At 45.2% G+C, this 27381-nt stretch overlaps 1 protein-coding gene across 4 annotated transcripts in view; it reads left to right on the top strand.

Annotated features, from left to right (window-relative positions):
• Positions 1-24822, top strand: part of RBM5 (RNA binding motif protein 5) — a 34440-nt gene extending 9618 nt beyond the window's left edge. For 2 of the 4 annotated variants that reach the window (XM_021686879.1, XM_021686878.1), the window contains exons 2-24: positions 81-151; positions 1765-1930; positions 3122-3277; positions 8104-8173; positions 8662-8735; positions 11214-11297; positions 12724-12784; positions 13254-13319; positions 13579-13739; positions 14187-14284; positions 14899-14986; positions 15165-15242; positions 15322-15394; positions 16231-16316; positions 16703-16787; positions 17002-17093; positions 19842-20003; positions 20448-20597; positions 20680-20751; positions 21344-21523; positions 21841-21915; positions 22913-23218; positions 24169-24822. In XM_021686879.1, coding sequence (XP_021542554.1) covers positions 135-151; positions 1765-1930; positions 3122-3277; positions 8104-8173; positions 8662-8735; positions 11214-11297; positions 12724-12784; positions 13254-13319; positions 13579-13739; positions 14187-14284; positions 14899-14986; positions 15165-15242; positions 15322-15394; positions 16231-16316; positions 16703-16787; positions 17002-17093; positions 19842-20003; positions 20448-20597; positions 20680-20751; positions 21344-21523; positions 21841-21915; positions 22913-23218; positions 24169-24294 — 2526 coding nt within the window. In that variant the 5' untranslated portion in view covers positions 81-134 and the 3' untranslated portion in view covers positions 24295-24822. Of the gene's footprint in view, positions 1-80; positions 152-1764; positions 1931-3121; positions 3278-8103; positions 8174-8661; positions 8736-11213; positions 11298-12723; positions 12785-13253; positions 13320-13578; positions 13740-14186; positions 14285-14898; positions 14987-15164; positions 15243-15321; positions 15395-16230; positions 16317-16702; positions 16788-17001; positions 17094-19841; positions 20004-20447; positions 20598-20679; positions 20752-21343; positions 21524-21840; positions 21916-22912; positions 23219-24168 lie in introns of those variants that run through there. The other 2 variants (XM_021686880.1, XM_021686881.1) reach the window with 2 other exon arrangements.
• The last annotated feature ends 2559 nt before the right edge of the window (positions 24823-27381 follow it).

The following is a 27381-nucleotide window of genomic DNA, read 5'->3' as shown; positions in this document are numbered from 1 at the left end:
TCAGTAGTGTCCTAGCCTACAGAAAGATTGACTTAAGTGATCTCTCAAATTTTCAGCAGCCAATCTCTTTTGTTTCCTAGAACAAAACAAAATTTGAACCTTTTGGAACAGAGTGCTACATCTTCAGTAGGACAATGGGTTCAGACAAACGGTAAGTTACTACTGTACATGTCTTTGATTTCAGCATTTCATCGGGGACTGAAATTTTTTAAAAAATTGTTTATCAAATATTTGAGTGTCTATTTTGCGCCAGACATTGTTGTTAGTGCCTTCATGAGCCTTGCTCTTACAAGCATGCAGTTTAGTGAGAGAAGTGAAGTACTGTGTGAACTGTGCTATGTAGGAGAAGTCGAGGGTGCTGTTAGAACACATAGGAAGCATGTGTTTTCTTGGAAACATCTAGGAAAGCTTCCTGGAGAAAATGTTTTCTAAGGTAAGTAAGAACTAGGCAGAGGAGGGAGTGGGTCACTGAGGGTTCCCAGTGTGGAAAACAGCCTGTGCAGAAACCAGGAGATATCATACAAGTCTGCCACTTTACACAGTAGCTGGCTATAGCAAGCAATCAGTGAATGCTAGTTCTTGTCATTGTTCCCTCTGTGGCAAGATGATCCAGATTTATAGAAGCTTTGGATGGACCGTGGGTTACATGAAAAATAAATGAAAAGTTACTAAAGAATTAGTGGAGAATTAAGATGAGAGCATTTGGCTACCATGTGATCTATGGATTCTTCCACTCAGACTATTTGATTTACATACGACCATTTTCAGCCACCTTCCTACTTAATATTGAGTCTCGTCCCAGTGATAGATCAAATTGATGGCCCAGAGAGACTCAGGAGATGTTCGTGTCATGTGATGTGATTGTTTTAGTGCTGTGTTAGCAGTCTGTGGTTCCAAATAACTTATTAAATTAACATTTACCCTTTTAGGGTTTCTTCCTCATACTTCGCATTATGAAGTAGTCCTAGACTACTTGTTTCATTGGTGTCTTTTTGTTAAATTTGTGTACTGTAAATGAGGCCCTTCTAAGCCTTTCCTTTGTCTTGTCCTTACACAGTAGTTTTATGAACCTGGTAAACAATTTGTGAAAGAACTGTATCTGTAGTCAAGTGGGTTTAAGCCTCTTGTTACTAGATTTTCCTGTGAGGCCCAGTGCTATCCAGTAACCAAAAATAAACCAGATGTTATAGGAAATAATATTCTCTGCTGGTGCTGTTTATGTCTAACAAATGAACTTGGTTAACTGCCTGATGAAGAAAAAAAATTAATTTAACTCATCCAGGTTGTTGGTCCATTTCCCAGTAGTGTGATACCCTTGAGAGTAGATGAGTCAGAACACACTCTCCTTTGAAATTGGGTGAAATGCTAAAAATTGCTTTCTTCCTATTTTTGATCACTAAGATCTGAATCAGTGATAAAAAGGGTGATATGTGTAGACTACAGGCTTTGGAATATACAGGATGAACTTGGACAACCTGACCTTTTTTGAAAAAAAAAAGTATTAAACCCAAACATGTGATAACCATAAAATCAAATTTAGCATGATTTCCTGAAAATTATCTTTGCCTTAAGGGATGTAGATGTTTTCCTAGTGTTTGTTTTTATAAACTGGAGTTTGGGGATAAATTTTAAGGGATACGTTAAACTATTTGGATATCTTATACACTGAGCTGTGGTGGGGGAGGGGGGTATTTTCAACCGTGTTTTCTAAAGGTATAAAATGTGATGTACTTTAGAGTAAATGAAAATTATTTTCCCTGGCAGAGTGAGTAGAACAGAGCGTAGTGGAAGGTACGGTTCCATCATAGACAGGGATGATCGGGATGAGCGTGAATCCAGAAGCAGGCGGAGGGACTCAGATTACAAAAGATCTAGTGATGATCGGAGGGGCGACAGATATGACGACTACCGAGATTATGACAGCCCAGAGGTGAGTGGTCAGCAGCTGGTATGGTGTAGTTAGAATTATGAATTGCATACACAAAGCCTGTAAGATTCTGGAAATGTAATAAGTATATCAAGTGTGGAACTCTCCTCTTGAGTATTATATTCAAACCCTCTGTTATTCTGAAATTTGTTGAGGTGACTCTAATCCTCAAAGATAAACTGAGCTTGTGGTAGTAGAAATACTGGCCAGGGTTTACATAGGGCTCACCATACACCAGGCACTCATTTGAGCACCTGACTTACATGAACTTAATTAATCCCTTATGGTAGGTGTCTTCCCATTTTAAAGATGAGGCAATTGGAGCATAATAATATACCAGCCCTGTGCCTCGGCTGCTGCTTCTAAAAGTTGTAGTTTCAGGGGTGCCTGGGTGGCTCAGTCGGTTAAGCGACTGCCTTCGGCTCAGGTCATGATCCTGGAGTCCCAGGATCGAGTCCCGCATCGGGCTCCTTGCTCAGCAGGGAGTCTGCTTCTCCCTCTGACCCTCCCCCCTCTCATGCTCTCTCTCTCTATCTCATTCTCTCAAATAAAAAAAAAAAAAAAAAAAATATTTTTAAAAGTTGTTGTTTCAGTCAGCATAGTTCTTTCTCATTCCTTTCTTTTTTTTTTTTTTTTAAAGATTTTATTTATTTATTTGACAGAGAGCACAAGTAGGCAGAGTGGTAGAGGGAGAGGGAGAAGCAGGCTCCCTGCTGAGCAGGGAGCCCAGTGCGGGGCTCCATCCCAGGACCCCGGGATCATGACCCGAGCCGAAGGCAGACGCTTAACGACTGAGCCACCCAGGCGCCCCTTCTTATTCCTTTCTATATGTAAACGTAGCTTTGTTTAGAAGTAATTGCGCTGCCCATGTAATTTTGCAGGTTTTTTTTTCATTTTCCATGCATGTAATCTTCATATTGTAACAGGTAGTGGTATTTCATTGTGTGGTAGTGAATACTGTACCGTGAGTTGTGAAACCATTCTTCCTGAACTAAATGGCCCTTCTTTCTCCTCCTCCCCCACCCCCCCCCCCCCCCCCCCCCCCCAGTTTAGAAACAGTACAGTGAACATCATCATGGAGTTCCTGTACCCTCTCTGTTGTTCCTAAAGATAAATTCCTAGGAATAGAGGGCCTGGATCAAAGGGTATAAACCCAGCATTGTTTTAATTGTAATTTTGTTTATTGTAAATCAGAGAGAACGTGAAAGAAGGAACAGTGACCGATCCGAAGACGGCTACCATTCAGATGGTGACTATGGCGAGCATGACTACAGACATGACATCAGTGATGAGAGGGAGAGTAAGACCATCATGCTGCGCGGCCTTCCCATCACCATCACGGAGAGCGATGTAAGGGGAAACAGCAGTTCTAACAAGCAGTCCAGCCCAGCAGATTTGGGGCTTCTACTGTTTTCTCATGCTATTGTTTTATCTCAAGTTAACATCTCAGCCAGTGAAATATATTTCTGTCTCTAGGGTGGAGTTCTTTTCAGCTTGGTTCAGAGGTAAATTACCATTTATATTTAGGCTTTGAAGTTCAACACAGAGTTGAGTTTTCAGAAATTCCTTAACTACAGGGAGCAGGTCTTGTTCCTTCAGTAGCCCATAGAAGGTAATCAGTACATTTTTATTGAACTGGTTACTTATTTGGTGAGGATGTATCAGTAAAAACACTTCATGATCTGGCTACCCTTTGATTTGATGAAATGTATGCTATCCATTTGAAACCTGAGAAGCCTGTCAAAAAGGAAGGCCATTCCCTGGCTCCCCACTCCTCAGACTGGCCAGCTAGGGGCTTGGTATACTGGGCGCTACCTGATTTCCAGTGGCAGTCTCTTCTCTGGCCCTCACCCATTTCTTCCAGCCACATCCACCACCTGCCTCCCCTGTAGCTACTTTGGACATGTTTTTAATCCTACCAGTGTGCCTTTTTCTGCTTGAAGTCTCCATCATGTGAGGCCTTTTCTGATCTACAAGGCAGATTGATGTTGAAAGAGGTTCTGCAGAATGTCTCGGGGAAAGGAGCGGGGGGGGGGGGGGGTCTGTGTGGCTCAATGGGGGGGGGATAGAAATCTTGATCTTGGGGGTGTAAAGGTTAACCCCCTGTTGGGGAAAGATTTATTTAAAAAAAAAAAAAGGAATGTTTCTGGAAGCTTCTTTTTTTTTTTTTTTTTTAAAGATTTTATTTATTTGAGAGAGAAAATGAGAGAGACAGAGAGCACATGAGAGGGGGGAGGGTCAGAGGGAGAAGCAGGCTCCCTGCCGAGCAGGGAGCCCGATGCGGGACTCGATCCTGGGACTCCAGGATCATGACCTGAGCCGAAGGCAGTCGCTTAACCAACTGAGCCACCCAGGCGCCCTCTGGAAGCTTCTTTAAGGGAGGTTTTTACTAGTGTAGGGTAAAGAAGGGTTCCAGGGAGATCTTAGTTGAGCTGATTCTTAAGGGATCTAAAAGTTTGGGTCTGGTGGAGAACTAGGGGAAAGGTGTGGTAGACTGGCCCTCCAGGCAGTAGGATCACACAAGCAAACTTGGGAATAGAAGGATTCTGAATGTAGACAAGGCCTTTCAATCAGGTTCATTTGGTTGAATTTAAAGGCTTTTGGCAGGAGAGAGGTGGGTGGGAAGGTGCTTTTGAGGCCAGGTGCTAGAATCATTGAAAGCCCAGATAAGTATAAAAGAAGTTACTTAGGGCTTTGTCTGGTAGCAAGAGTTGTGCAGGTTAGAATGTTGGAGGGAAAGAATGGTAGTGGGAGGACAGGGAAGGCAGAGCTGAGCTCAGGTAGGGGCGGCAGTGGGCATGTGGAGTAGGAGATGCAGGAATTCCTACAGGAGGAGTCAATTCAGGAAAGTTTGCTTGTTAAGAAGGTTGCTCCCTTGAGTAGTCTGCTGGCCTATGGCCCTGGGAGTCTGCCGAGGAAGTGAGTGGCATGGGGAAGCAGTGCCCTCACTGACTTTGGGGGGCCTCCCTGCTGGCAATGAAACAAGATTTAATGCTTTTGTATTTCAGGCTTCTTCAGGGAAATAGAAGTGCCTACCATAAGAAGGCTGGTTTTCAAAGCAGAATTTCTGAGGTTCCCAAATTGTGCAGTATTCTTAGCAAATTCACATGTTGAAGTCTTTAAAACATTTTAAAATTATAGTATTTAATCTCCTGAACTTCAGTTTATCATACTCATTGCTTGCGTTTTTTAGTTTAGCCCTCCCACTGATATGTGAACTCTTAGAGTATCTTTAGTTACTATGTTACTATATCTGTTACTGTTACCACCACTTTTATAGTAACTGTCTTTAGTTACTCTGATGACTAACTTTTCAATTACTATGTTACTAAGCATGGACCTAAGTCACATGATGGGGTCTGGCTCAGTGTAGAACTTCTACTCTGTGGAAAAAATAGACATAGTCAGTTCTTTTTATTGGTGGTTGTTATGGTCTGTAAAGTGACAACAGATAGAATACTGAATACTGAACCATCACTCCTAGGGAAAATACAAAGTTAGGTTCCTGTGAGCCTCTGGTCACAACCATTTTCATCAACAGATCAACACATAACCTTGTTTTATTTTTTTTATTTTTATTTTTTTAAAGATTTTTTATTTATTTATTTGAGAGAGAGAATGAGAGAGAGCACATGAGAGGGGGGAGGGTCAGAGGGAGAAGCAGACTCCCTGCCGAGCAGGGAGCCCGATGCGGGACTCGATCCAGGGACTCCAGGATCATGACCTGAGCCGAAGGCAGTCGCTTAACCAACTGAGCCACCCAGGCGCCCCACATAACCTTGTTTTAGGTGCATTGTGGTTTAGAGATGCCTTATTTAATATATATTGTTGATTCAATAACCTTGAACTCACATGCAACAACAGTGTAACTCATGCCTGAATGAAGCTTATCCAACAATGTGTATTTTCTCTCTGAGGGACATCACAGCCTCCCTGTGCTACACTTGGAGAGCCATGTTAAATAGAGAAATCACTGGGGCGCCTGGCTGGCTCAGTCAGTAGAGCATGCAACTCTTGATCTCAGGGCCAGGAGTCCAAACCCCATGTTGGATGTAGAGCTTACTTAAAAAAAATAGTAATAATAGTGAAATCACTAACAAAAAGTATGAAAATTTGAAAAACTTGGCACTAAATAGACTGTGAAAAGGACACTTCTTTACATTATGGAAGCTGAAACAAGGCAAAGCATTGCCTCGGCCTGGGACATGTGCATCAAGCGACTCAAATCTCTCCCTCCTCTGCACATGTCCGCAGATGACTTGGAAGCACAAGTATTGATTGGGAGTTACAAATTTTAGTGAGTGGGCAAATTTGCAAATACGGAATCCACAAATAATGAGGATCAATAGTATATAATCCTGTAGCCTTTGCATGTAATTATGGAAAGTTGGGGACCACTAAGAATTTATTTCACAAATTTGGCCCTGTTTTTCCTTTTTTCCTGGGAGTATTTCTGCCTGGCATGATTAAGAGACTAGTGTATTTCATTGCCTTTTGCAGTAAGGGCTTGGTCTAACATCAGTAACAAACCTACCAGGGGTGCCTGGGTGGCTCAGTCAGTTAAGTGTCTACCTTTGGCTCAGATCATGATCCCAGGGTCCTGGGATCGAGCCCCACGTTGGGCTCTCTGCTTAGCAGGGAGTCTGCTTCTCCCTCTCTCTCTCTCAAATAAATAAATAAAAGCTTTAAAAAAACAATGAATCATATAACACTACATCAAAAACTGATGATGTAATGTATGGAGCTTAACATAACAATAAAAATTTTTTTTAAAAAAGCTTTAAAAAAAAAAATGACAACCTACCAGCCCAAATTCATTCTTCTAGGCTCAGTTGATGTTTATTTTGACTTATTAGGAGCCTAGGAATGTTACGAGCTTTGTTAATTTTCAGCACTAGTGTAAATGTAAGAAAATAACTATTTTCTTAAGATAATTGTGCAAAAAATGTTTGAGAGAGTTCCTTGTTTTTGGCTATTGATTCTTTTTTTTTTTTAAAGATTTTATTTATTTATTTGAGACAGAGAGCATGAGAGGGAGGAGGGTCAGAGGGAGAAGCAGACTCCCTGCCGAGCAGGGAGCCCGATGCGGGACTCGATCCCGGGACTCCAGGATCATGACCTGAGCCGAAGGCAGTCGCTTAACCGACTGAGCCACCCAGGCACCCTGGCTATTGATTCTTGATCATATACTTCAGAGGACAATGCCACATCCTCTGCCTCTTCTAAATCTCATTTTCTTTCTGGGCATTTAGAACAAAGGACAGCGAGGTGAGATTAAGAGAGGCTTATAGGACAGCATGCTATGGGCAAGACTTTTTTTTTTTTTAAGATTTATTTATTTTAAAGATTTTATTTGAGAGAGAGCACACATGAGCTGGGGGTGGGGGCAGAGGGAGAGGGAGAAGCAGACTCTCCACTGAGCAGGGAGCTCAATGCGGGACTCCATCCCAGGACCCCAAGATCATAACCTGAGCCGAAGGCAGATGCTTAACCGACTAAGCCACCCAGGTGCCCTGAGATTTATTTTAGAAAGGGAGAGAGTGCACCCAGCAGGGAGGGGCAGAAGGAGACAGAATCCCAAGCAGACTCCCCGCCAAGTGCGGAGCCCAACACGGGGCTTGATCTCACAACCCTGAGATCATGACCTGAGCTGAAATCAAGTCAGATGCTTAACCGACTGAGCCACCAGGCACCCCAGCAAGACTGTTCATTGTAACATAAATACTTGTACCTGAAAGAAATTCCCAGGCAGCATATAAAGAATGCTTTCGAGGCTGTTACAGTACATTCATTTCTATGAGAAGTGTTCTTTTTTTTTTTATTGTTTTTATTTTTTTTATTTTTTTTTTAAGATTTTATTTATTTGACAGAGAGCACAAGCAGGGGGAGCAGCAGGCAGAGGGAGAGGGAGAAGCAGGCTTCCCGCTGAACAGGGAGCCCGATGGCGGGGTTCAATCCCAGCACCCTGGGATCATGACCTGAGCCAAAGGCAGCCGCTTAACCTACTGAGCCACCCAGGCGCCCCTTATTCTGTTTTTAAAATGATTAAATTTTGGTGGTAGAAGTTAAAAACTTGGCTGATTAAGCAGTTGATGCAGTTTCTGGTCCTTGAACTTTCTTTGATGTGGAATAGTTTATGGCTCAAGCTTTAACTATAAATGTGTAAAACTCTGCAGATTCGAGAAATGATGGAGTCCTTTGAAGGTCCTCAGCCTGCGGACGTGAGGTTGATGAAGAGGAAAACAGGTGAGAGCTTGCTTAGTTCCGGCTGTTCTGGCTCTCTTCCCCATTCCCACCTCAGCCCCTAAAGACCATCCTGATTCCCCCAGTCTTCAAGCACATGAATTCAGAATGAAAGGTTTGCCATGGCTAAGGAATGTGACTCTTTGAAAACGATATTAGAGAGCACCTGAGGACCTTTTTAAAAACTTTGTTTTTAGGGACTTTTTTTTCCTTCGGTAAGTAGTGATTTATAAACTCCTTGTTTGACTGTTTGTAGTCGGTTGCATGGTTACTTTTTAAGCGTGGAATCAAATCGAGTGGCACTTAGTTCAGGCGGCTTGGTTCCTTGCCATGGCAAAGTATCAAGAAGATCCCCAAGTCAAGTCACATTTGTAAAGCTGCTTCCCAATTGGCTTTGTCACGCAGTGTTGAAGCAGTGGGAGAGAGATTCACCTGTTATAAAGGAACTGACTAACACGAGTATCCCGTCTATATCTGAATGCTGTCTCTAGGTGTAAGCCGTGGTTTCGCCTTCGTGGAGTTTTATCACTTGCAAGATGCTACCAGCTGGATGGAAGCCAATCAGGTTGCTTCACTCACCAAGTCTAGATATTCATGAAAATGGAACAAGTCTGTACAATTTAAAAACAAAAAACAAACAAAAAGGTTGAAGGAGTGGTTTGTTCCAAAGGAGTGATTTTTTTTTTAAAGAAAAGCTTTGTATATATTAAAATTGATAGTATTAGGATAAATACAGCAGCAAGGACTGCATTGTAGAATTTGCTCTGCCTTTAAACATGGCTGCCTGGCAGAGCTTTGTTAATCACTGAATACCTGTCTGGTGATTATCAGAACATCTTGACGTTCCCTTTTCCGCTACCGATTATGTTCCTATTCATTATGTCCATTGAGAGTAATATTAAAATATCCAACTCTCGATTTGACAGTGAAGAGAACACACTAGAAGTTTGCTACAGGCATTTTGAAGTTATTCCTTATTTCTGCTTGGAGGCCACAAGCCTCCAGGAGGCCTAAGTGCTCATGTGGGTCTTCAAGGACTATTTAAGGACCTCATGGAATTTATGAACAATAAGTCTGATGAGATTAGCCTGGGAGCTGGTGTCCTGCTGCTGTCTGATCTAGTTAAAGTGGCATTAACATCCTAATCTCCCTGAGAATGCCTTTTATATTCTGTTCAAAGCAAATCATTGATGGCTCTTTGATGTAGCATTAACTGAAGTGTTCTACAGTTTGTCAAGATGACGTTCAGTACTTGGCACTTAAATAACATTTTTTGCCAAAACTCCAAAGGACAGTATTGAATGCCTTAAACAAGTGCGTTCTGGGAGGTTTGCTTAACTCATTATGTTGCTTTTCTGCAGCATTTTATGATTTATCACCCATAAATAAGTTATATTCTTTGGTAATATATTGCTATTTATAACAAAGACTCACTAATGAGGGTATCATTTTGATTGAATGATTTGTTAGATTTTTAAGCCTCTCATTTTCTTAAACCAGAGATGACAGCCTGAACTTACAGAAGTAGAACTTCATTCATTTCATACTGTGGACACCATCCTAGTAAATTCAGAACTTACACACAGGCTTCATGTGAGTCTGCTTTCTTGACGTGACAGCATCTTTTGATGCAGTGGCTGTATCAGAATGGCTTGCCTGGGAGTTTAAAACTCCAAGGAAATTAAAACCCAAGACATTTAAAAATCTCCACAATTTTAATGTATACAAAGCTAAGTTCACGTGTAATATTTCATTACAGTTCAAATTCACTCCAGAAATAAAAGGCCAATAGGATTAGGGACTCAGTGATAGTTTGGAGTCTCCCCCAGCACACACCCCTCCTACTGGGATGATCTTCTGACATATCTCCCAGCTTCATTTTTGTTTCTGTACAACACAGTGAGTGGCTGGCCCTTCAGCTCTTTCCTCTTGGCCAGACATGCAGTCTTGCCTTTAGATATTGCAGAGACAACATTCACAGCATGTCTTAACTCTTCCAGGATTTGCAAGAACCAAATTGCTCAACAGTATGTATATTTAGAGGGGTTAGACTCCTTTTAAAAATCTGGATATCTAACCTCCTCCTTAAATCTGTTCTGATAGTGTCAGAACACCCGCTCCCTCCCCCCTTTGCCGCCCCATAAAAAGCAAAAGAAAAGGTGCTCCTGTTAAATGAAGGCTCTTTGGGGGCAGGTGCTGGGTATACTCTTGGCTAGACTGATTGAGCTCGAAGTTTTGACCTTTTAAAGTTGCATCCCTTTTAGTCACATGCTTGACTTGAAGGGCAAGGTGGTGTATACATTTACGAACTCTTCTGACCCCCCTGAAGAAACTTCATTGGCCTCCTGGTTACTCATCTTGAAGAGGGTACCTTGTATTTCAGGGAAAAACACATCTGTCACCTAGGACATAAAACATGGTTTCAGTTGGCAGGAAGAAATCTCATTTAGCTGCTTTAGAGTCGATGGCATTCAGAATAGGCCCTCCAAAGAAAGAATTGTAACCACATTCCCTTTAAAACTGAGCTCCCCTCCCCTCGTCCCCCAGAGGACACATCCTGAAGCAGGAGTTTGGGGAAAAGAGGAAATAGAAAAGCTTTTACTTTGCATAAGGACGGGGGACTGGGGGAAAAGTGAAGCAAAGCCCAAGGACACCATACTGAGGCTAAAGTAGGAGGCAATCTCAGAACTGGGAGAGTTGTGTCTTCTGCTTTTTGAAATAGACTGTCACTCTCAGGCAGCCTGGCAATGCTGAATGTTAGGACTTCTGTCTCTGCTGGAGACACGGCCTGGTGCATGTCAGCGGTTAGAGTTTGGCAGCTTTCTCAGCACTCCCTGACTCCGTTTACCTTTACTCCGCATCCCATTCTCTTACTGCCTATCTGAAGGATTGGATGGGCAGAGTATAGGTGGCGGTGGTTGGTCCTCCCCGTATGTTGTCCATTTAATTCCAGAGCACTGATTTTTCCGAAGTGTGCTCTGCCCTGGGAAAATGGACACATGTTCCTCACAATGGGAATAACTAATTACTTCTTTTTTTACAGAAAAAGTTGGTGATTCAAGGAAAGCACATTGCAATGCATTATAGCAATCCCAGACCTAAGTTTGAAGATTGGCTTTGTAACAAGGTAAGCATGTACTCTTACCAAACAGGCAAAACTCCTTCAGGTTTTTGTTGTTTTTTACTTTGTCTGTCTGAACAAGGAAACTAAAAAGTATACAATCACCAGCTTTTTAATCCTAGGGGAATTTTCATGCTTTGTGACTTTCTTTGGGTTTTCCTGTGTAGATAATAGAGTCTGTAGAACACTAGCCGTTTTATTTATTAAGATCCAGGTTCTAGGGCGCCTGGGTGGCTCAGTTGGTTAAGCGACTGCCTTCAGCTCAGGTCATGATCCCAGGGTCCTGGGATCGAGTCCCGCATCGGGCTCCCGGCTCAGCGGGGAGCCTGCTTCTCCCTCTGACGCTATCCCCTCTCATGCTGTTTCTCTCTCTCTCTCTCTCTCTCTCAAATAAATAAATAAGAAATTTAAAAAAAAAAAAAAAGGATTACATTAAAAAAAAAAAAGATCCAGGTTCTAAGCTCAGTGTTTCAATTAGGATTTTAGGTTTGTTCCACTTTACTGTTTCTTGATTTCTAGAGGTCTCTGTCAACTTATGGCATAGTCTCTTAATTAAATTAACTAAATCCTTCTGACCCTGTTCAAGTTATGAAAGATCGGTTATAGTCCTGTCGGGGCACCTGGCTGGCTGAGTTGGTAGAGCATTCAACTCCTGATCTCAGGGTCATGAGTTCAAGCCCCATGTTGAGCATAGAGCTTACTTTAAAAAATAATAAAAATTAAAAGAAGAACATTATGGTCCTGTCACCAGTGCACCTTTTTTTTTTTTTAAGATTGATCGATTGATTTATTTGAGAGCACGTGTGCGAGTGGTGGGTGGGCTGGGCGCGTGGGGCAGAATCTCAAGCAGACTCCCTGCTGAGTGGTGAGTCTGACGTAGGGCTTGATCCCACAACCCTGAGATCATGACCTGAGCGGAAACTGAGAGACGCTTAACCAACTGAACCACCCAGGTGCCCCACCAATGCACCATTTTGAGCTTGGGTGTTGCCATTGACATTCTGAAAGTACTTGGATTCTTTGTTTGCATGTGGCCCGTGTCTAGTAGGGGACTAGACAGTATTCCATTTACATTGTGTTTGTGTATATAGAGTGGTCCATATAGTGAGTGCTCTTCTGATACAAGAAAAAACTTCGCCACTATAGGGTTTGCTGTAGGGTTTTTGGGTGAACTGAAGCTTTCCCCCAACTTGATAAAAATGGAATTATACTTCAAAATCTGTCAAGATTTGTTTTTCTTGGAAAATTTCACAGTGAAACATTTTAAATTTTTAGGTGAATACCCCATTGTCTTGGTTACATGATATCACTCTCTGCTTTTTTATTTGCTTACTGGGACTTGTCCATGGCCCTATTGCTCTAACCCACTTCATTACTAGTAAGCCTGGCCTACTGTGAGAAATAATTACAGAGAAAACTTTTTTTCTTCCAGTGCTGCCTTAACAATTTCAGGAAAAGACTAAAATGCTTCCGATGTGGAGCGGACAAGTTTGGTAAGCCCAAACTCAGCTGTTTGGAATAAGCATTAAAAACCTGACTGATTGAAATGTCTGCGAACCTGAGGAAAAGTATAGATTGTAGGGCATTTCAACAAGTAATTCATATATTCTCCTTAAATTTTCTTACCTTACGTTGGGTAGATGCTTCTGATGATTGTGGGTGCAGAGAGTTCTTTTATTTTCCAAAATTAAGCCAGCTCACGCTGGTTTGCGTTCTGCATCTGCTTTTCTTTAGTACTGAGGTACTGTCAGTCCTCCACCGGCCCAATTTTTGCATTCCACATTTATCACGTCAAAACTAATCATGTTTTATTATAGCCACAGATGGTTTAAAAAGGAAAAAATGACTGCTACGTTTACTTATAATTAAAACTTTGGGGTTTGAATATATTTCTTTACTAAAAATACACTGGTTTATTTTTTGTCTTCAGTTACTGAGTCTCCCTGTCTCCTTCCCTTGTAGACTCTGAACAGGAAGTGCCCCCTGGAACCACAGAATCTGTTCAGTCTGTGGATTACTACTGTGATAGTAAGTCCCACTATGCTCTTTTGGCCTTTGTGGTAGAAGTTGACCTTAGTTGGAAGTTTTTGTTCTCTTACCCTTTTTTAATGAACAGCGATGGCTTCAAGTTTGTCCCATAAAAGATTGGTTTTAGAGTCTTCTCCATGTCAAAGTGCAAAATATACTGGGAATCTCCCAAAATGTATTCCTGTGTTTGTCCTTGAGCCTGCCTTGGAAAGCACTGGTGGTGGGAATGCACATATATGTCATTTGTCTCTTTCACCAGCAATCATACTTCGAAACATAGCCCCGCACACTGTGGTGGATTCCATCATGACAGCGCTGTCTCCCTATGCGTCCTTAGCTGTCAATAACATTCGCCTCATAAAAGATAAACAGACCCAGCAGAACAGAGGCTTCGCGTTTGTGCAGCTGTCTTCTGCAATGGTGAGGTGCTCGCCGAATCTTTCCTTTTAAAAGAAACTGGGTTGTGCGAGGCAAATGTGGTTCATGTAACTGTAATACTATGTGTAAGGCTCCTGGAGCCCAAAGTTTAAGGCTGCATATGATAAGTGGTAAAAATAATGTGTATACCTGTAGATAATTGGCAGAAGTGAAGTTTGAGCCACAGCTTAATTTTTCCTTCTTGCTTTGTTTTAGATTGGTTTAGCATTTACTCCTTTAATAATATGGGATACCTTAATGTGCTGGAGGACAGAGGGCTTTTTTTTTTTATTTCTTCAAGGTTTCATATGCACAGACAATAATTACTGTGTGTGTTTTTTTGTTTTTGCTTTTTTTTAATAGAAAGCTGTACTTCTTTGAATGGGGTAGGTGGTAGGGGAAGATTTTTAATTACATGACAAAATTGTCTTTCTTGACATTCTCCTTCAGGATGCCTCTCAGCTGCTTCAGATATTACAGAGTCTCCATCCGCCTTTGAAAATTGACGGCAAAACTATTGGGGTTGATTTTGCAAAAAGTGCCAGAAAGTGAGTGGCTTTATTGTCCTTATTTCAAACTGCTGTACTTGCACACTTGTGCATGGCTGCTTTGCTGACTGTACCCTAAGCCCATGTTCTCGACACTGAGACACAATCCTCCCTGGTTGCCAAGGTCGGGAGGGAGACTGTTGTCTTTCTTCTCTTACAGTGTATTCCCCCCTGTCCTGAAAAAAGTTGCCAGAAAACTTCAGAGCAGGACAAAGGCACACGTGGCAGATGGGTTGAGAATATGTGCTGTGCAAACCGCTTCAGGATAGTGCAAACCTATCTTGAAATAATTCTTTCCAGAACAGCATGCTTATAGCTTCCTATAGAATGAGCTTCAGTCTAGAGATTTAAATTTCCTGTTTGTAGTATCATTACTCATCCAACAGACACCTTACTAGATGGCAGGATACAGAGTAAACAGTGATACTACAGAGACATTTGCCCACTAAGGAATTCACCCAAGGAGACCCCTTCCTGCTCTGAAATGAGGCCTTGCTAGCATTTGAGGGCTCCCAACAAAGGCTAGAGTGAATTGCTCTTCCTTGGCAGTGTGGGGGATACAGATGGGGAGCATACTGAGAGAGAGCCACATGCTTAGGTTTTTGTGGTTTCAGAGACTTGGTCCTGCCAGATGGTAACCGGGTCAGCGCCTTCTCTGTGGCTAGCACAGCCATCGCTGCTGCTCAGTGGTCATCCACCCAGGTAAGGTGGAGGGTTTTTTTTTTTTCAGAGTAGTGTGTTGGTGCCCAAAGTCACAGAAGTGATCTTTCCGCTGTGTCTTAGGAGCTCTCCAGGGGCAGTTTTAGGGAGTACTTCCTGCCTTCTTTCCTTGATGTCCACTAACCTCGCCTGTGTGTCCTCCTCTTTGGACATTTTGTAGTCTCAGAGCGGTGAAGGAGGCGGTGTTGACTACAGTTACCTGCAGCCGGGCCAAGATGGCTATGCCCAGTATGCTCAGGTAGGTAGATTAACCAGCATCCAGCTACTCTCCAGAGCATGTCTGAGAATAGCAGCTTTAACAGTGGACTTTTCTTCAGTACTCACAGGATTACCAACAGTTTTATCAGCAACAAGCTGGAGGATTGGAATCTGATGCATCATCTGCATCAGGTAGTAAACTTCATCTCTGTTTTAGCTTTTTTTAAGTAGCTGTGGTTAAGGAGATAGGACGTGTCCATTTCCCTGCAGGGCGGGGGCAGAGGGTGCACATTCAGGGTTGTCACTGTGTGCCTAAGGTTCTGGGCAAGATCAGGAATGGATAACAGCTTCTTAGAGACTGTTATGATGAGTGTTCATTCTTAGAATTCAACTTTGTTATCTCCCCTGGCTATGTTTGGAATCATGGGAGCCCACATAGGTTCATGGGAGCAGAGGATGTGGTCTGGTGCCCAGACATCAGTCAGAAAGGTCATTGTAAGAAGTCTTTGCTTTAGTTTTTGTTCTAGAATTATAAAAGCCTTATAGTTAAATCTTTTCTGAACCCCAGACCAGTTATGGATTCTTCCTTCTTGTTACAATCATGCAGAATATTTAACTTTGTGTGTAGCATTCTAGTAGGATTATAAAAATGATAATGTTACAGGTTCCAGGATATTTAGTAGGAATTAGGTTATTAAGGACTGACCCATCCATGGGGCATCTGGGTGGCGTGGTCAGTTTAGTGGCTGACTCTTCGTTTTGGCTCAGGTTATGATCTTGGTCTCATGAAATCGAGCCCTGCTTTGGGTTCCATGCTCAGCACAGAATCTGCTCGAAACTCTCTCTCCCTCTTTCTCTGCCCCTCCCACTGCTCTCTCCCTCTAAAAATAAATAAACCTTTAAACAAACAAACAAAAAAAGACCTGACATATACCAAGACAGAAGGCTAGTTTGGGCATTACAGATAAAGATGTTTGGCTTGGAGTTCAGTGCCTTGGCCCTTGCTAACCACCTGTGTTTATCATCAGGCACAGCAGTGACCACCACCTCAGCGGCCGTAGTGTCCCAGAGTCCCCAGCTGTATAATCAGACCTCCAATCCACCCAGCTCTCCGGTAATCCTGTCGTCCTAAATACAGAACTGGTGACTGTGGGGGAAACTTTGTTTTTCTGTCCAAGTATTATCCTTTCCTGCTATGTGAGCCAGGATTGAATAATACACAGACATTCCAACGTTACTTCTCTCTGTCATGTAGTATTAGATCATAATTGGGGTATGTATTTAAAACATAAGATTCCAAACAGGGTGTATGCTTTCTGCATGCCTCGACTTGACCTTTAGGAAGAAAGTTGTCAGCATGTGTTTTGTTCAAGGATTGCCTTAGATCATTGCTTACAGTGTGTCTGTCAGGGGAGCCCTTCCACCTGGATGATTGCAGTGATTTAGTTCTCTTTAGAGGCTTTACAGTTGAAATTATATTGAAGCTGCTGTTCTTTCCAGACTGAGGAAGCACAGCCTAGCACTAGCACAAGTACACAGGCCCCAGCCGCTTCCCCCACTGGTGTAGTTCCTGGTACCAAATATGGTAAGCCAAACCTCATGGGGCTGTTGACAGTTGGAAGGTCCTAGTTGTTGTCTGTGTCTAGTAAGAGTTCCTCTCCCTTTGTGGGTGCCAGAGGGACACTTGGGGATATGAGAGAAGACAACCATTAAGGCCTGCCGCATCTCAGTGGCTTAGAGGTTGAAGGAACACTCGCTTCTTACCGGGAATGACTGTGTGCTGGTTTTTGTTTTTGCAGCAGTGCCCGACACGTCCACTTACCAGTATGACGAATCGTCAGGATATTACTACGATCCGACGACAGGGCTGTACTATGACCCCAACTCACAGGTACATACACTGTTTTCCTCCCCAGTTTCACTAGAAATGTCTTCGTTTCACTTAATCCATTTATGAGGCATGACTTGAAGTATCTCCTGCAAAGGAGCGAGTGGCCCGGATTAGTTTTAAGTTCTTCAGACTCACCAAGATGTAATTTCTACTTTAGGATTTTAATTTTTAATTTAAAGGTTAAAAATGTTTTGAGGTACAATGTACATACAGAAAAATACACAAAGTTGAAGTGTACGTTTCTTTGAATGTTTACACGTATACACATGTATATCAGCACTGAGATGAGAGAACATTCCTGGCATGCTGAAAGTTCCTTCATGCCCCTTGCTGGTCAGTACCCGCCCTCTTCAGTAACCTCTAGTCTGACTTACAGTACCATGGATTATTTTATCAAGTTAAAATTTATAGGTGGCTGTTAGTGTTTATGTAAAGATAGAAGTTTGAAAATGTGGTTTCTCTTCCTGTGTATTTTTTTTTAATTGAGATAAAATTCACTGTTTCCTTGCTTGTTTGTTTTTAGGTATGTGGGGGTTTTTTGTTTGTTTTTTTTTTAAGTAGGCTCCACGCCCAAAGTGGAGCCCAGCACAGGGCTTAAACTCATGACCCTGAGATCAAGACCTGAGCTGAGATCAAGAGTCAGATGCCTAACCGACTGAGCCACCCAGGCGCCCCCTTAAGATTTTTTTTTTTTAAGATTTATTTATTTTGGGGGCGCCTAGGTGGCTTAGTCAGTTGAGCGTCTGCCTTCGGCTCAGGTCATGCTCCTGGGGTCCTGGGATCGAGCCCCATGTCGGGCTCCCGCCTGCTTCTCCCTCTCCCTCTGCCCTCCACCCCCCACTTGTGCTCTCTTTCTCAAATAAATAAATAAAATCTTTAAAAAAAAAAAAAAAAACTTCAGTGAGAGAGACGGCACGTTCGAGCATGCACACACACTGGGTAGGGGCAAAGGGAGAGGGAGAGAGAAACCCAAGCAGTCTCTCCCCACTGAGCGTGGAGTAGGACATGGGGCTCAATCCCATGACCCCAAAATCAGATCTGAGCCAAAACCAAGAGTTGGACGCTTAACTGACTATGCCACCCAGGCACCCCTAGATTTTATTTTTAAGTAATTTCTACATCCAACCTGGGGCTTGAACTTACAGCCCTGAGATCAAGATCATGCTCTACCAACTGAGCCAGCCAGATACCCTTTGCTATTTATTTGTTTGTAATCCAAAACGTTTTCATCACCCCAAAAAGAAACCCTGTACCCATTAGCAGTCACTCCTTAGTCCCTCCTTACCCCAGCAACCACTGTTTGCTTTCTGTCTCTACAAATTTGCCTCTTCTAAAAGCATTTCATGTAAATGGAATCAGATAACATGTGACCTCTTGTGTCCAGCCTCTTTTACTTAGCATCCTAATGTATTCTTGCGGGTAGAAATTAGATCTCTGGGTGATGTTTAATTTTGGGTAGTGGTATATTATTTTAAAGAGGAAGGGCAGTTTTAACACTCCATAAATAAGCAATTACTTATGACTAGGATCTGTATATATAGAATAGTAAAATAAGTGCTTTTAACAGGAACTTGGCATTGAGAGCTTGTGGTTTCTGAGAGTGAGGTGTGAAGCAGTGAGGGACCCACCTGAGCAAGCTAAGCCTTGCATGGTTCTACTTCTCTTGCTTGTGAAGTCTGACCACCATTACCCAAGCAGTTCTTAGTGACCATAGCAGTTATGACTCCTCTGTCTGATCCATGCCACCTTCCCCAGAAGAGACGTAACAGACCATCTCTCCTGGGTCCCTGCTGAGCAGGTAGAGCGAATGACTAGGGAATAAAGAAGAGGAGAGATGGGTGCTACCTATCCACCATTGCAGTTCTTCCTACATACGTCAGATCTAGTTCCTTCACTTACCACCTTTCAGGCTCCTGAGCTGGCTCTTTACAACCCTATGTTTGCTTACCTGGGTGTCCAAAGGGTTCTGGGTGGTTGAACCCGATGATGAACTATTAACTGGTTGTCATGGAGGATGTGTAATTAAAAGCTCCTCCTGAACAGGGGGCGCTTGGCTGGCCCAGCTGGTGGGGCATGGACTCTTGATCTCAGGGTTGTGAGTTCAAGCCCCACGCTGGGTGTAGAAATTACTAAAAATAATAATAAATAAAAATCTTAAAAAAAAAAAATGAAACCACCTCTTCTGGCCACCTGGTTTGTATAAAATGGTCTGTCTGTGGAAAGGAGTCAGACACATAGCTCTTTGGGTGCCCTCCAGGCCCAGGGATTAGATTAATGGAACTACACTCTTTAGAAACCATATTCAACCTTTGCCCAAGAAGTTTCACACCTCTTCACTGGCTGGTTCTTCATCCTTACCATACCAACATGTACAGTAGTTTCTCTCTGGGCAGGAAATACTACTGGTCTGCAACATGTTTTGTTTATGTTTAATTTTTTTTTTTTTTTTTAAAGATTTTATTTATTTATTTGAGAGAGAGAGAATGAGAGAGAGCAAGCACATGAGAGGGGGGAGGGTCAGAGGGAGAAGCAGACTCCCTGCCGAGCAGGGAGCCCGATGCGGGACTCGATCCAGGGACTCCCGGATCATGACCTGAGCCGAAGGCAGTCGCTTAACCAACTGAGCCACCCAGGCGCCCCTATGTTTAATTTTTTTGACAAAACAATCTTGACATACCTTTTTAACAAAATATTCCTTTAATGGTTTGACAAAGCAGGAAGTCTGCATTAATTGTGCTTTGTTTCTAGTACTACTACAATTCCTTGACCCAGCAGTACCTTTACTGGGATGGAGAGAAGGAGACGTACGTGCCAGCCGCAGAGTCCAGCTCCCACCAGCAGACGGGCCTACCTCCTGCAAAAGAGGGGAAGGAAAAGAAGGAGAAACCCAAGAGCAAAACAGCTCAGCAGGTTCGAGACCATGACCCCATGACCCAGCCAGGGGACTCAGTTCTCTCTGGAGGATTGGTCTTTTTTCGTTGTTGTTGGGACATGTGTCAGCTTTATTTGGATTTTTTTAAAAACTGGGCCACACATCTTATTTACATTAAGTTCGCAGAGCATTTTGTAATTTTCTAATGTTACCATACGTTGTTTGTCGGCTGCCTGTATTCATACTTAGAGGGAAGAATATCCTAGAATATTCACAGGCTTTTGAGCAATATTCGTTAATGACTTTGATCGTATGCAGTAACATCTCTTGAAGATATTTGTAGGTAGAAGTAAGGGCGAAGGGGGTTTTGTTGCAGAGCGTGTGATTGAGGTGAGACTCTTAATGGCTGCTTACTGTGGCACAGGAGACTGTTCTCTAAAGTCATGTATCTAAATGGTTTTTTCATGGTTGTTTGGCATTAGATCGCCAAAGACATGGAACGCTGGGCTAAGAGTTTAAACAAGCAGAAAGAAAATTTTAAGAACAGCTTTCAACCTGTTAATTCCTTGAGGGAAGAAGAAAGGAGAGAGTCCGCTGCAGCAGATGCTGGCTTTGCTCTCTTTGAGAAAAAGGTAACAGTAGCATGAATGGCCGCACTTCGTGATGGGAACTTAAGTAAAACTTGAGGCTTATGAGTTATTCTCTCTTTCCCAGGGAGCCTTAGCAGAAAGGCAGCAGCTCATCCCAGAACTGGTGCGGAATGGAGACGAGGAGAATCCTCTCAAGGTAAGGCAGGACCACCGGTGTCTTACGGCCGTATGTGTGCTTTGTGTCTCCCTGGGAATCTAAGCTTCATCTTGGCTGTGATTCCTCCTTAAAACTGGGTGTGCTCACTGTTCGTGGGTATTTAGAGCAGTTCCTGCACATGGAATCCATGTCCAGGGCTTTGTTTTCTGGGTGAGAGCTGGAGAGCTGGATTCCTAAGCTCAGTTGAGTTTTATTGCATTTGTAAATAGAGTGTTTTAACGGTCTGGAAAGAGAAGATTGAGACAGTAAAACATGTTTTGCTGGATAGATACTGGTCTAGGTGGGCCATTACTCTGATCTGTTCTATTTGGGGTTTTCATTCATGGTGAGGAGTTTGAAAACAGCCATCCGGGAACTTTTCCTGGGCCCCAGGAGGGTTGGTACCAGGAGGCTGGCAGGCCCCGCGCTTGAGGACCTGACTTGCGCACAGTTGAACGAAACGCAGTTCGCTGTCCAAGTATGGCACGGGTGAGGGTTCTCGCACATCTGGAATTACACGTTACTTTACCCAGATACGTAGTCATGGCTCCTTCCTACTGTATGTGTCCAGTGACCACCCTCTTGTCCCCAGAGGGGTCTGGTTGCTGCTTACAGTGGTGACAGTGACAATGAAGAGGAGCTGGTGGAGAGACTTGAGAGTGAGGAAGAGAAGCTGGCCGACTGGAAGAAGATGGCCTGCCTGCTCTGCCGGCGCCAATTCCCCAACAGAGACGCCCTGGTCCGGCACCAGCAGCTCTCAGACCTTCACAAGGTGGCCGTGCTTCTCTGCGCTGATCTGAGGCAGGGAGGGGAGGGAGCGAGGCGACACGGGTGCCCTGACAGTGGTGAAGGTTCAGCAGATCCCTGCCTGGAGTGATCGCCTTTCAGAAGGCTGTTCTTAATATGGTCTATTCCAGATCAAAGAGTGGCAAGGAGCATGGTGGCTCCATATACAGCAGGCTCTGGCTTTCGTGCCGTGCTGTATTGAATTGGGCTTTGACTCTTAGAGTAAATAGATACCGATAGAACTAGACATTTCAAATCAGGATGGTCTGCATTCTTACTGTGTCTGTCAAATCTCTTGTACAGCAAAACATGGATATCTACCGACGGTCCCGGCTGAGTGAGCAGGAGTTGGAAGCCTTGGAGCTGAGGGAGAGAGAGGTGACTGAGGGTCACTCTGCCACTGGAAGGAGTGTCTTGTATCTGCCTTTAGCTTTTATTTGTAGCACTTAGTTCTGGGTCCCAGGGGCAAGGTAGGATTTGTCACATACTTGTCACCCAGCCATTTTGGCTCATGTAGCCTGGACCCGGGGGCTTTGTGTGCGTTGTGAGCTCTGCACTGAGTCTGTGAGGATGCACAGAAGCACATCCTGAAGACTGCTCACGGGTCCTGCATGCCAAGTACTTGCTGTTGAGGACACTGGGTTTTAGTAAGGAGAAAGTGATTTTGTTCGGCCTGTGATGAGGGAGGCTTCCCATTAGGCCCAGGAGACATCAGGGCATAAGACAACTGCAGGTGATAGGGAAGGAAGCAGTAGACAGGGCAGGGTCTGGGGTGAAGGAGGCAAAAGTGAGGCCAATAATGGACAAGCATTTGATAGTTCATGAGGCAGGTTGATGCCAGCCGGGTTTAAAATGCAAAGAGAGGCCCATGGGTTAGAAATGAACCAGTGGGCAGAGTTACTTGAGATTTCTCAGCCCACGAGAATTTTGTAGTTCTGGCTGTCTCTAGTTAGGGCTTCTGCTTTCCTGTTCTTTTCCACTGTTTATGGTGCCAGCTCCCCAGGGACTGATGGGCAGGTCTCTGGAAGCCTCCTTAGTGCCGTCTGTCCCCAGTGGTGAGAGGAGCGGCAGCTCTGCCCTCCTCTGGGCTGCACCGACAGCCCAGCAGGCCTCTCGAAGTGCTTGACCAGCGACAGCTAATTAAATAAAACTCCTTGTTGCAGATGTAGTAGCTCTGCGCCAGGTTCCACACGCAGTGGATCGGACTAAGGGCAGTGAGGGGGAAAACAAGGGTGTTTGGTGTTTCAGACCACTCTGAGGGGCCAAGCTACAGATGGGGAAAGTCCTTGAGGGTGGTAATCATGAAGTTTGAGTACGTCAGGCTGTGGCAGATTAAAGTTTGAATGTCTCTAGCATCGTTTGTTCTCCGATGTAGATGAAATACCGAGATCGAGCTGCAGAAAGACGGGAGAAGTACGGCATTCCAGAACCTCCGGAGCCCAAGCGCAAGAAGCAGTTTGATGCTGGCACTGTGTATGTGTTGTGCACCTTTTCCACTCCGTTAGCAGGGGCTCTGGCTGTTTTTAGTAACTGTGTGTTTGCCACTGGCAGGAATTACGAGCAGCCCACCAAAGATGGCATTGACCACAGTAACATTGGCAACAAGATGCTGCAGGCCATGGGTTGGCGGGAAGGCTCGGGTTTGGGAAGAAAGTGTCAAGGCATCACAGCCCCCATCGAGGTAAGCAGTAAGATTGGGCTTCAGTGGTTTGCAGGCTTATTTTAGTGAGGAGACGAGATGGAAGCAGCCAGACGGCCTGGGGCCCAGGGGAGGGTTGATGTCACCACACAGGGCAGTCTCCTCTGGGCTGCGCCCCCCACCCAGTGGGAGTCTCCCTTCCTGCAGCCTCTGCTTATGTCACCCCCCTTTAAGATGTCAGTTGGGAGGATTGGGGATGGTACCCTACTTGATTTTTCTGGTCTTTTGGTATCTTTGGGTAAAAGCCATCTTCTGAGAACTGTGTATGTCTGTGTCCTTTGTTAGAAACAGTCCCTTACTGAACACCGACTCAGATCCATGTAGCTTAGATTGGATTTTTTAAAAGGTGTACTGTGCTTTAATTTCTTTCTAAGTGATCTTGGTTATGTATAAAATAAATTTTGATTTAGTAGGATTTTTTGCATGATAAGAAATCGTTTAGTTGGTCAGAGTTTACTCAGATTGAGATATAATCTCAGGATCCGAGGTCCCCACCCACTGGCCTTCTAGACCAGAGCACCACCAGTGATCGATCCCTCTCTGACCTGGCAACACAGCTTAGGTCAGACTGTTATAGACAGAACATGTTTGTTTTGTGCAAGCGAGTTCTGCTGACATCGGGCTGTCCTGCTATGATCTGTGCCCATAATTACCAGGCCTTCCTAGGCTTCAGTGGAGTGCTTTGGAGCCCTTACTCGGCACAGAAGCTTGCCGAGCAGGCACTGGGGGGCAGGGTTAGGGGATGTGTCTCTCTCTGCATATCTTCCTTAGCCCATTTTATTCCTTCAGTCCTTAAACCTACTCCAGGTCTCCCAAGCTTCCTCCCTCCTGTCCCTGGTGGGTGGTCCTGTTTGGGAGTCGCCTGGACGAGCAGGAGTTGGAGCAGTCCACACCCTACCTGTCAGCTGCTGACAGAAATTTTGTTCCCCTAGGCTCAAGTCCGGCTAAAAGGAGCTGGCCTGGGAGCCAAAGGCAGTGCATACGGACTGTCGGGTGCAGATTCCTACAAAGATGCTGTCCGGAAGGCCATGTTTGCTCGGTTCACTGAGATGGAGTGAGGCTCAGAGAAGGAGGGAGGGAGGGAAAGATGACGAGGAGCTCCTCAGAGCACAAGGAGGGGTCCGTCTCCTGAATTCACTTTTTAGCACCTGTCTCTTTAAGGGCATGCCTTGTGCTGTTAATAGTTTCTAGGGCGAACCACTCCATTCTACAAGGTTCTCCCACTTAAAGGAGTTCTCCTTATATGGGCTGTCTGGCGAATGGCCTTCCTTCCTGCCAGAGGGCTTGTGAGCTGGCCGGGGGGGGACAGTGGGTCTTTTATACTTCAGTGTACATAGTGTAATGTAGTGTGTTTTATGTGTGTAGCCCATGTCATCGTCTGTCAGCCCCTCACACTCCTAGGGGGTGTTGAGATGCCCTAGGTGGTTATGTGACACCAAAGCCGCCTCTGTCATTTGTTGTGCTGTCTTTTCTTGGCAAAAGCCTTGTGTATATTTGTATATTACACATTTGTACAGAATTTTGGAAGATTTTCAGTCTAGTTGCCAAATCTGGCTCCTTTACAAAAGAAATACCTTAAAAAATGAGTGTCTGTGTCTCTTTATTCTCAGGTGACCAGGTGTGCCGAGCATGTCTGAGCTAGTCAAGCCTGGTGGTGAAATAAGTGTGTTAAAAGTCATTTATAAATAGTATTTTATGTTATTTTCCTTACCCCAAGCATGTTCAGATTCTTAAGTTCAAGAGTGTTTTAAAATTCTTCATGGAAACTCAGTCATAACGGAGTCAGCTTTTCCACTTCCATTTTCTAAAGAGCAAAGTGAGTGTGAGCACTTGTGTGTCTCCAGTTTCCAGACTATTCCAGCATGCAGCGTCGGGCTGTTAACTGCTCTGCTGAGAGGGGCAGGGACTGAGGAGGCCCCCGTCCCCCTCCGTGGCACTCCACTCGCTTTCTGCCCCTCACCTCAGCTGCTGAGGAACTGCTGAGGGGTGTTGCAGAGTTTACCATTCTGAATGGTAAATGGGGTCATCCCATCCTTGTCCTCATCTTGACGAGGACAGGAAGTGTGTCTGAGGCTGGATGTGGTGATGGGGGATCCATGTTGCCAGTCTGACTGAGCTGAGTGCTTGGGCTCCGTGTTTGGCATATAGTCAGGGAGGGAGCTTATTCTCAAAGCTAGAACGTCACAGCTTTTGTGGGTGGTCCCGTTTTCTTACTTTGAGGTAGGCCCGGCCCTTGTAAAAGGATGAAAAGTACTCAGGAGGCACTTGAAAGGAGAGTGCTCATGGGGCCCTCACCCCAGGCTCCCAGGGGTGCTTGGAAGATGAGGAGGCAAATGCAGAAGCCCCACAGCTGGGCTTCTGTGGGATGACAAGGTAAGGGTCCAGCTGACAGAGTCCTGCCTTCCAGGGTCAGTGCTGGAGCGAGGAGACCAGCCTGGCTTCCAGAGCTTTCATGCATCTCGCACATGGGGCTGCTCTTGGAGCTTGGGGGCAGTCACAAGCAACCTAATTAAGTGCAGCTGACCAAGCCGGCCTGGAAGGGTCTTCCAGGTGAAGACATACATCCTGAGACCTGGGAAGCTCTTTTTTTTTTTTTAAAGATTTTATTTATTTATTTGAGAGAGAGAATGAAAGAGAGCATGAGGGGAAGGAGGGTCAGAGGGAGAAGCAGACTCCCTGCCGAGCAGGGAGCCCGATGCGGGACTCCATCCCGGGACTCCAGGATCACGACCTGAGCCGAAGGCAGTCGCTTAACCAACTGAACCACCCAGGCGCCCGACCTGGGAAGCTCTTAATTACATGCACCCAGTTCATCAAAGGCTGACTGGAAGCCTCTTGGGGGGAGGGGGGTGTGGCGCTGAGGCACAGCTGAGCACTGGCAGGGGAGCCAGGGCCCATGAGCCATGTTGAGCCCCACGTGGGCTGCCCCACACCAGGAAGGGCACTTGGATCTGTCCTGTACCGCTTGGTGCGGACACAACGCCATTTTCAGGGGCTCAGGGCTCCCACAAAGACTGCTCTGGACCATAGCATCTTTGAGCCTGACATGGGCTCCCCTATAAACATGAAGTCTGCATGCCTCCTTAGCAGTCTGAGCCAGCCGTTCAAAGAAGCTGGAGGCCCCCTCTCCCACTTCCCAGCACTGGCCACACCTGTCACCAGCATACCCAACCAGGTGACTGCAGCCTTCGCCTTCCATCTGAACCCATGAGCCCATTTCTGGAAGTTTGACAGTACCTTTGGCTCCGGTCTCTCATGCAAGGCCAAATTTGGGAGTCCTGGGTACTGAACGGCTCTCACCCTGAGGACCTGAGGCTGAAGCCCCAAGGGCCCAGGCATCCCCCGCTACCAGCCCATCGTGGTCTGCTCCAACCCCAGGGCCAGCGACGAGTGTGTGCTGTGGCCTGCCTTGCCCCAACGTGCCCCGGCCACAGAGCTGCCGGTCTTCCTCCCCATGCCTGACGGGGAGCTGTGAGGGCAGCGCAGATGTCCTCGTCAGGGAAACCCAAATGCCAAATTTGGGAGGGTCTCTTGCTGAACTGGAGGGATCCTCCAGGGATCCCAAGTCCAGCCTGCACTTGGCTGGGACAACTGCTGCAATATTCAGGCTTTGAGGGCCATCCAGGAGCAGCTGTCGTGGCCATGCATCAAACGAGTTTCAAAGCCCAGATGAGCAGCCAGGCCTGAGCTAAGCTCCCCAGGCACGCAGTCTGGCTGGGGGGGTCTCAAGGGCACCCGGAGCCCAGCCACTGGTCAACCTGATTCCCGAGGGATGAGTGTCCTCACGGACAAGGTGGGGTGTGAGGGGGAAGATTGCCCTGGAGAAGGACACTGCTGCTGGTGGCCACCAGGTGGCAGCACCCCATCGTCTATCGGGCCACCTGGTTTAGGGGGTGGGGGGGTTCTCGGCAGGTTCTGGGGTGCTGGAGGGGCCCAGGGCCTCTCCCAGGTCTCTGAGATTTCAGGAAGACCTGACTGGAACTCTATGTGGAGCCAGGCAAGCAACAAGTTGTCAGACCCCACAGGTTCCTGACAGGTCCCCTACCGACAGTGCTGCCCGCCACCCTCCCCCCCTCCCCTCCCCCCGCCCCGCAACTGCCGCAACTAGAAGGGAAGTTGTTGCCCAGCTGTGGGGCACGGGCCAG

Source organism: Neomonachus schauinslandi, chromosome 1, assembly GCF_002201575.2.
Source record: "Neomonachus schauinslandi chromosome 1, ASM220157v2, whole genome shotgun sequence".
Lineage (NCBI taxonomy): Eukaryota > Metazoa > Chordata > Mammalia > Carnivora > Phocidae > Neomonachus > Neomonachus schauinslandi.
This window is presented reverse-complemented; position numbering and strand designations above follow the sequence as displayed.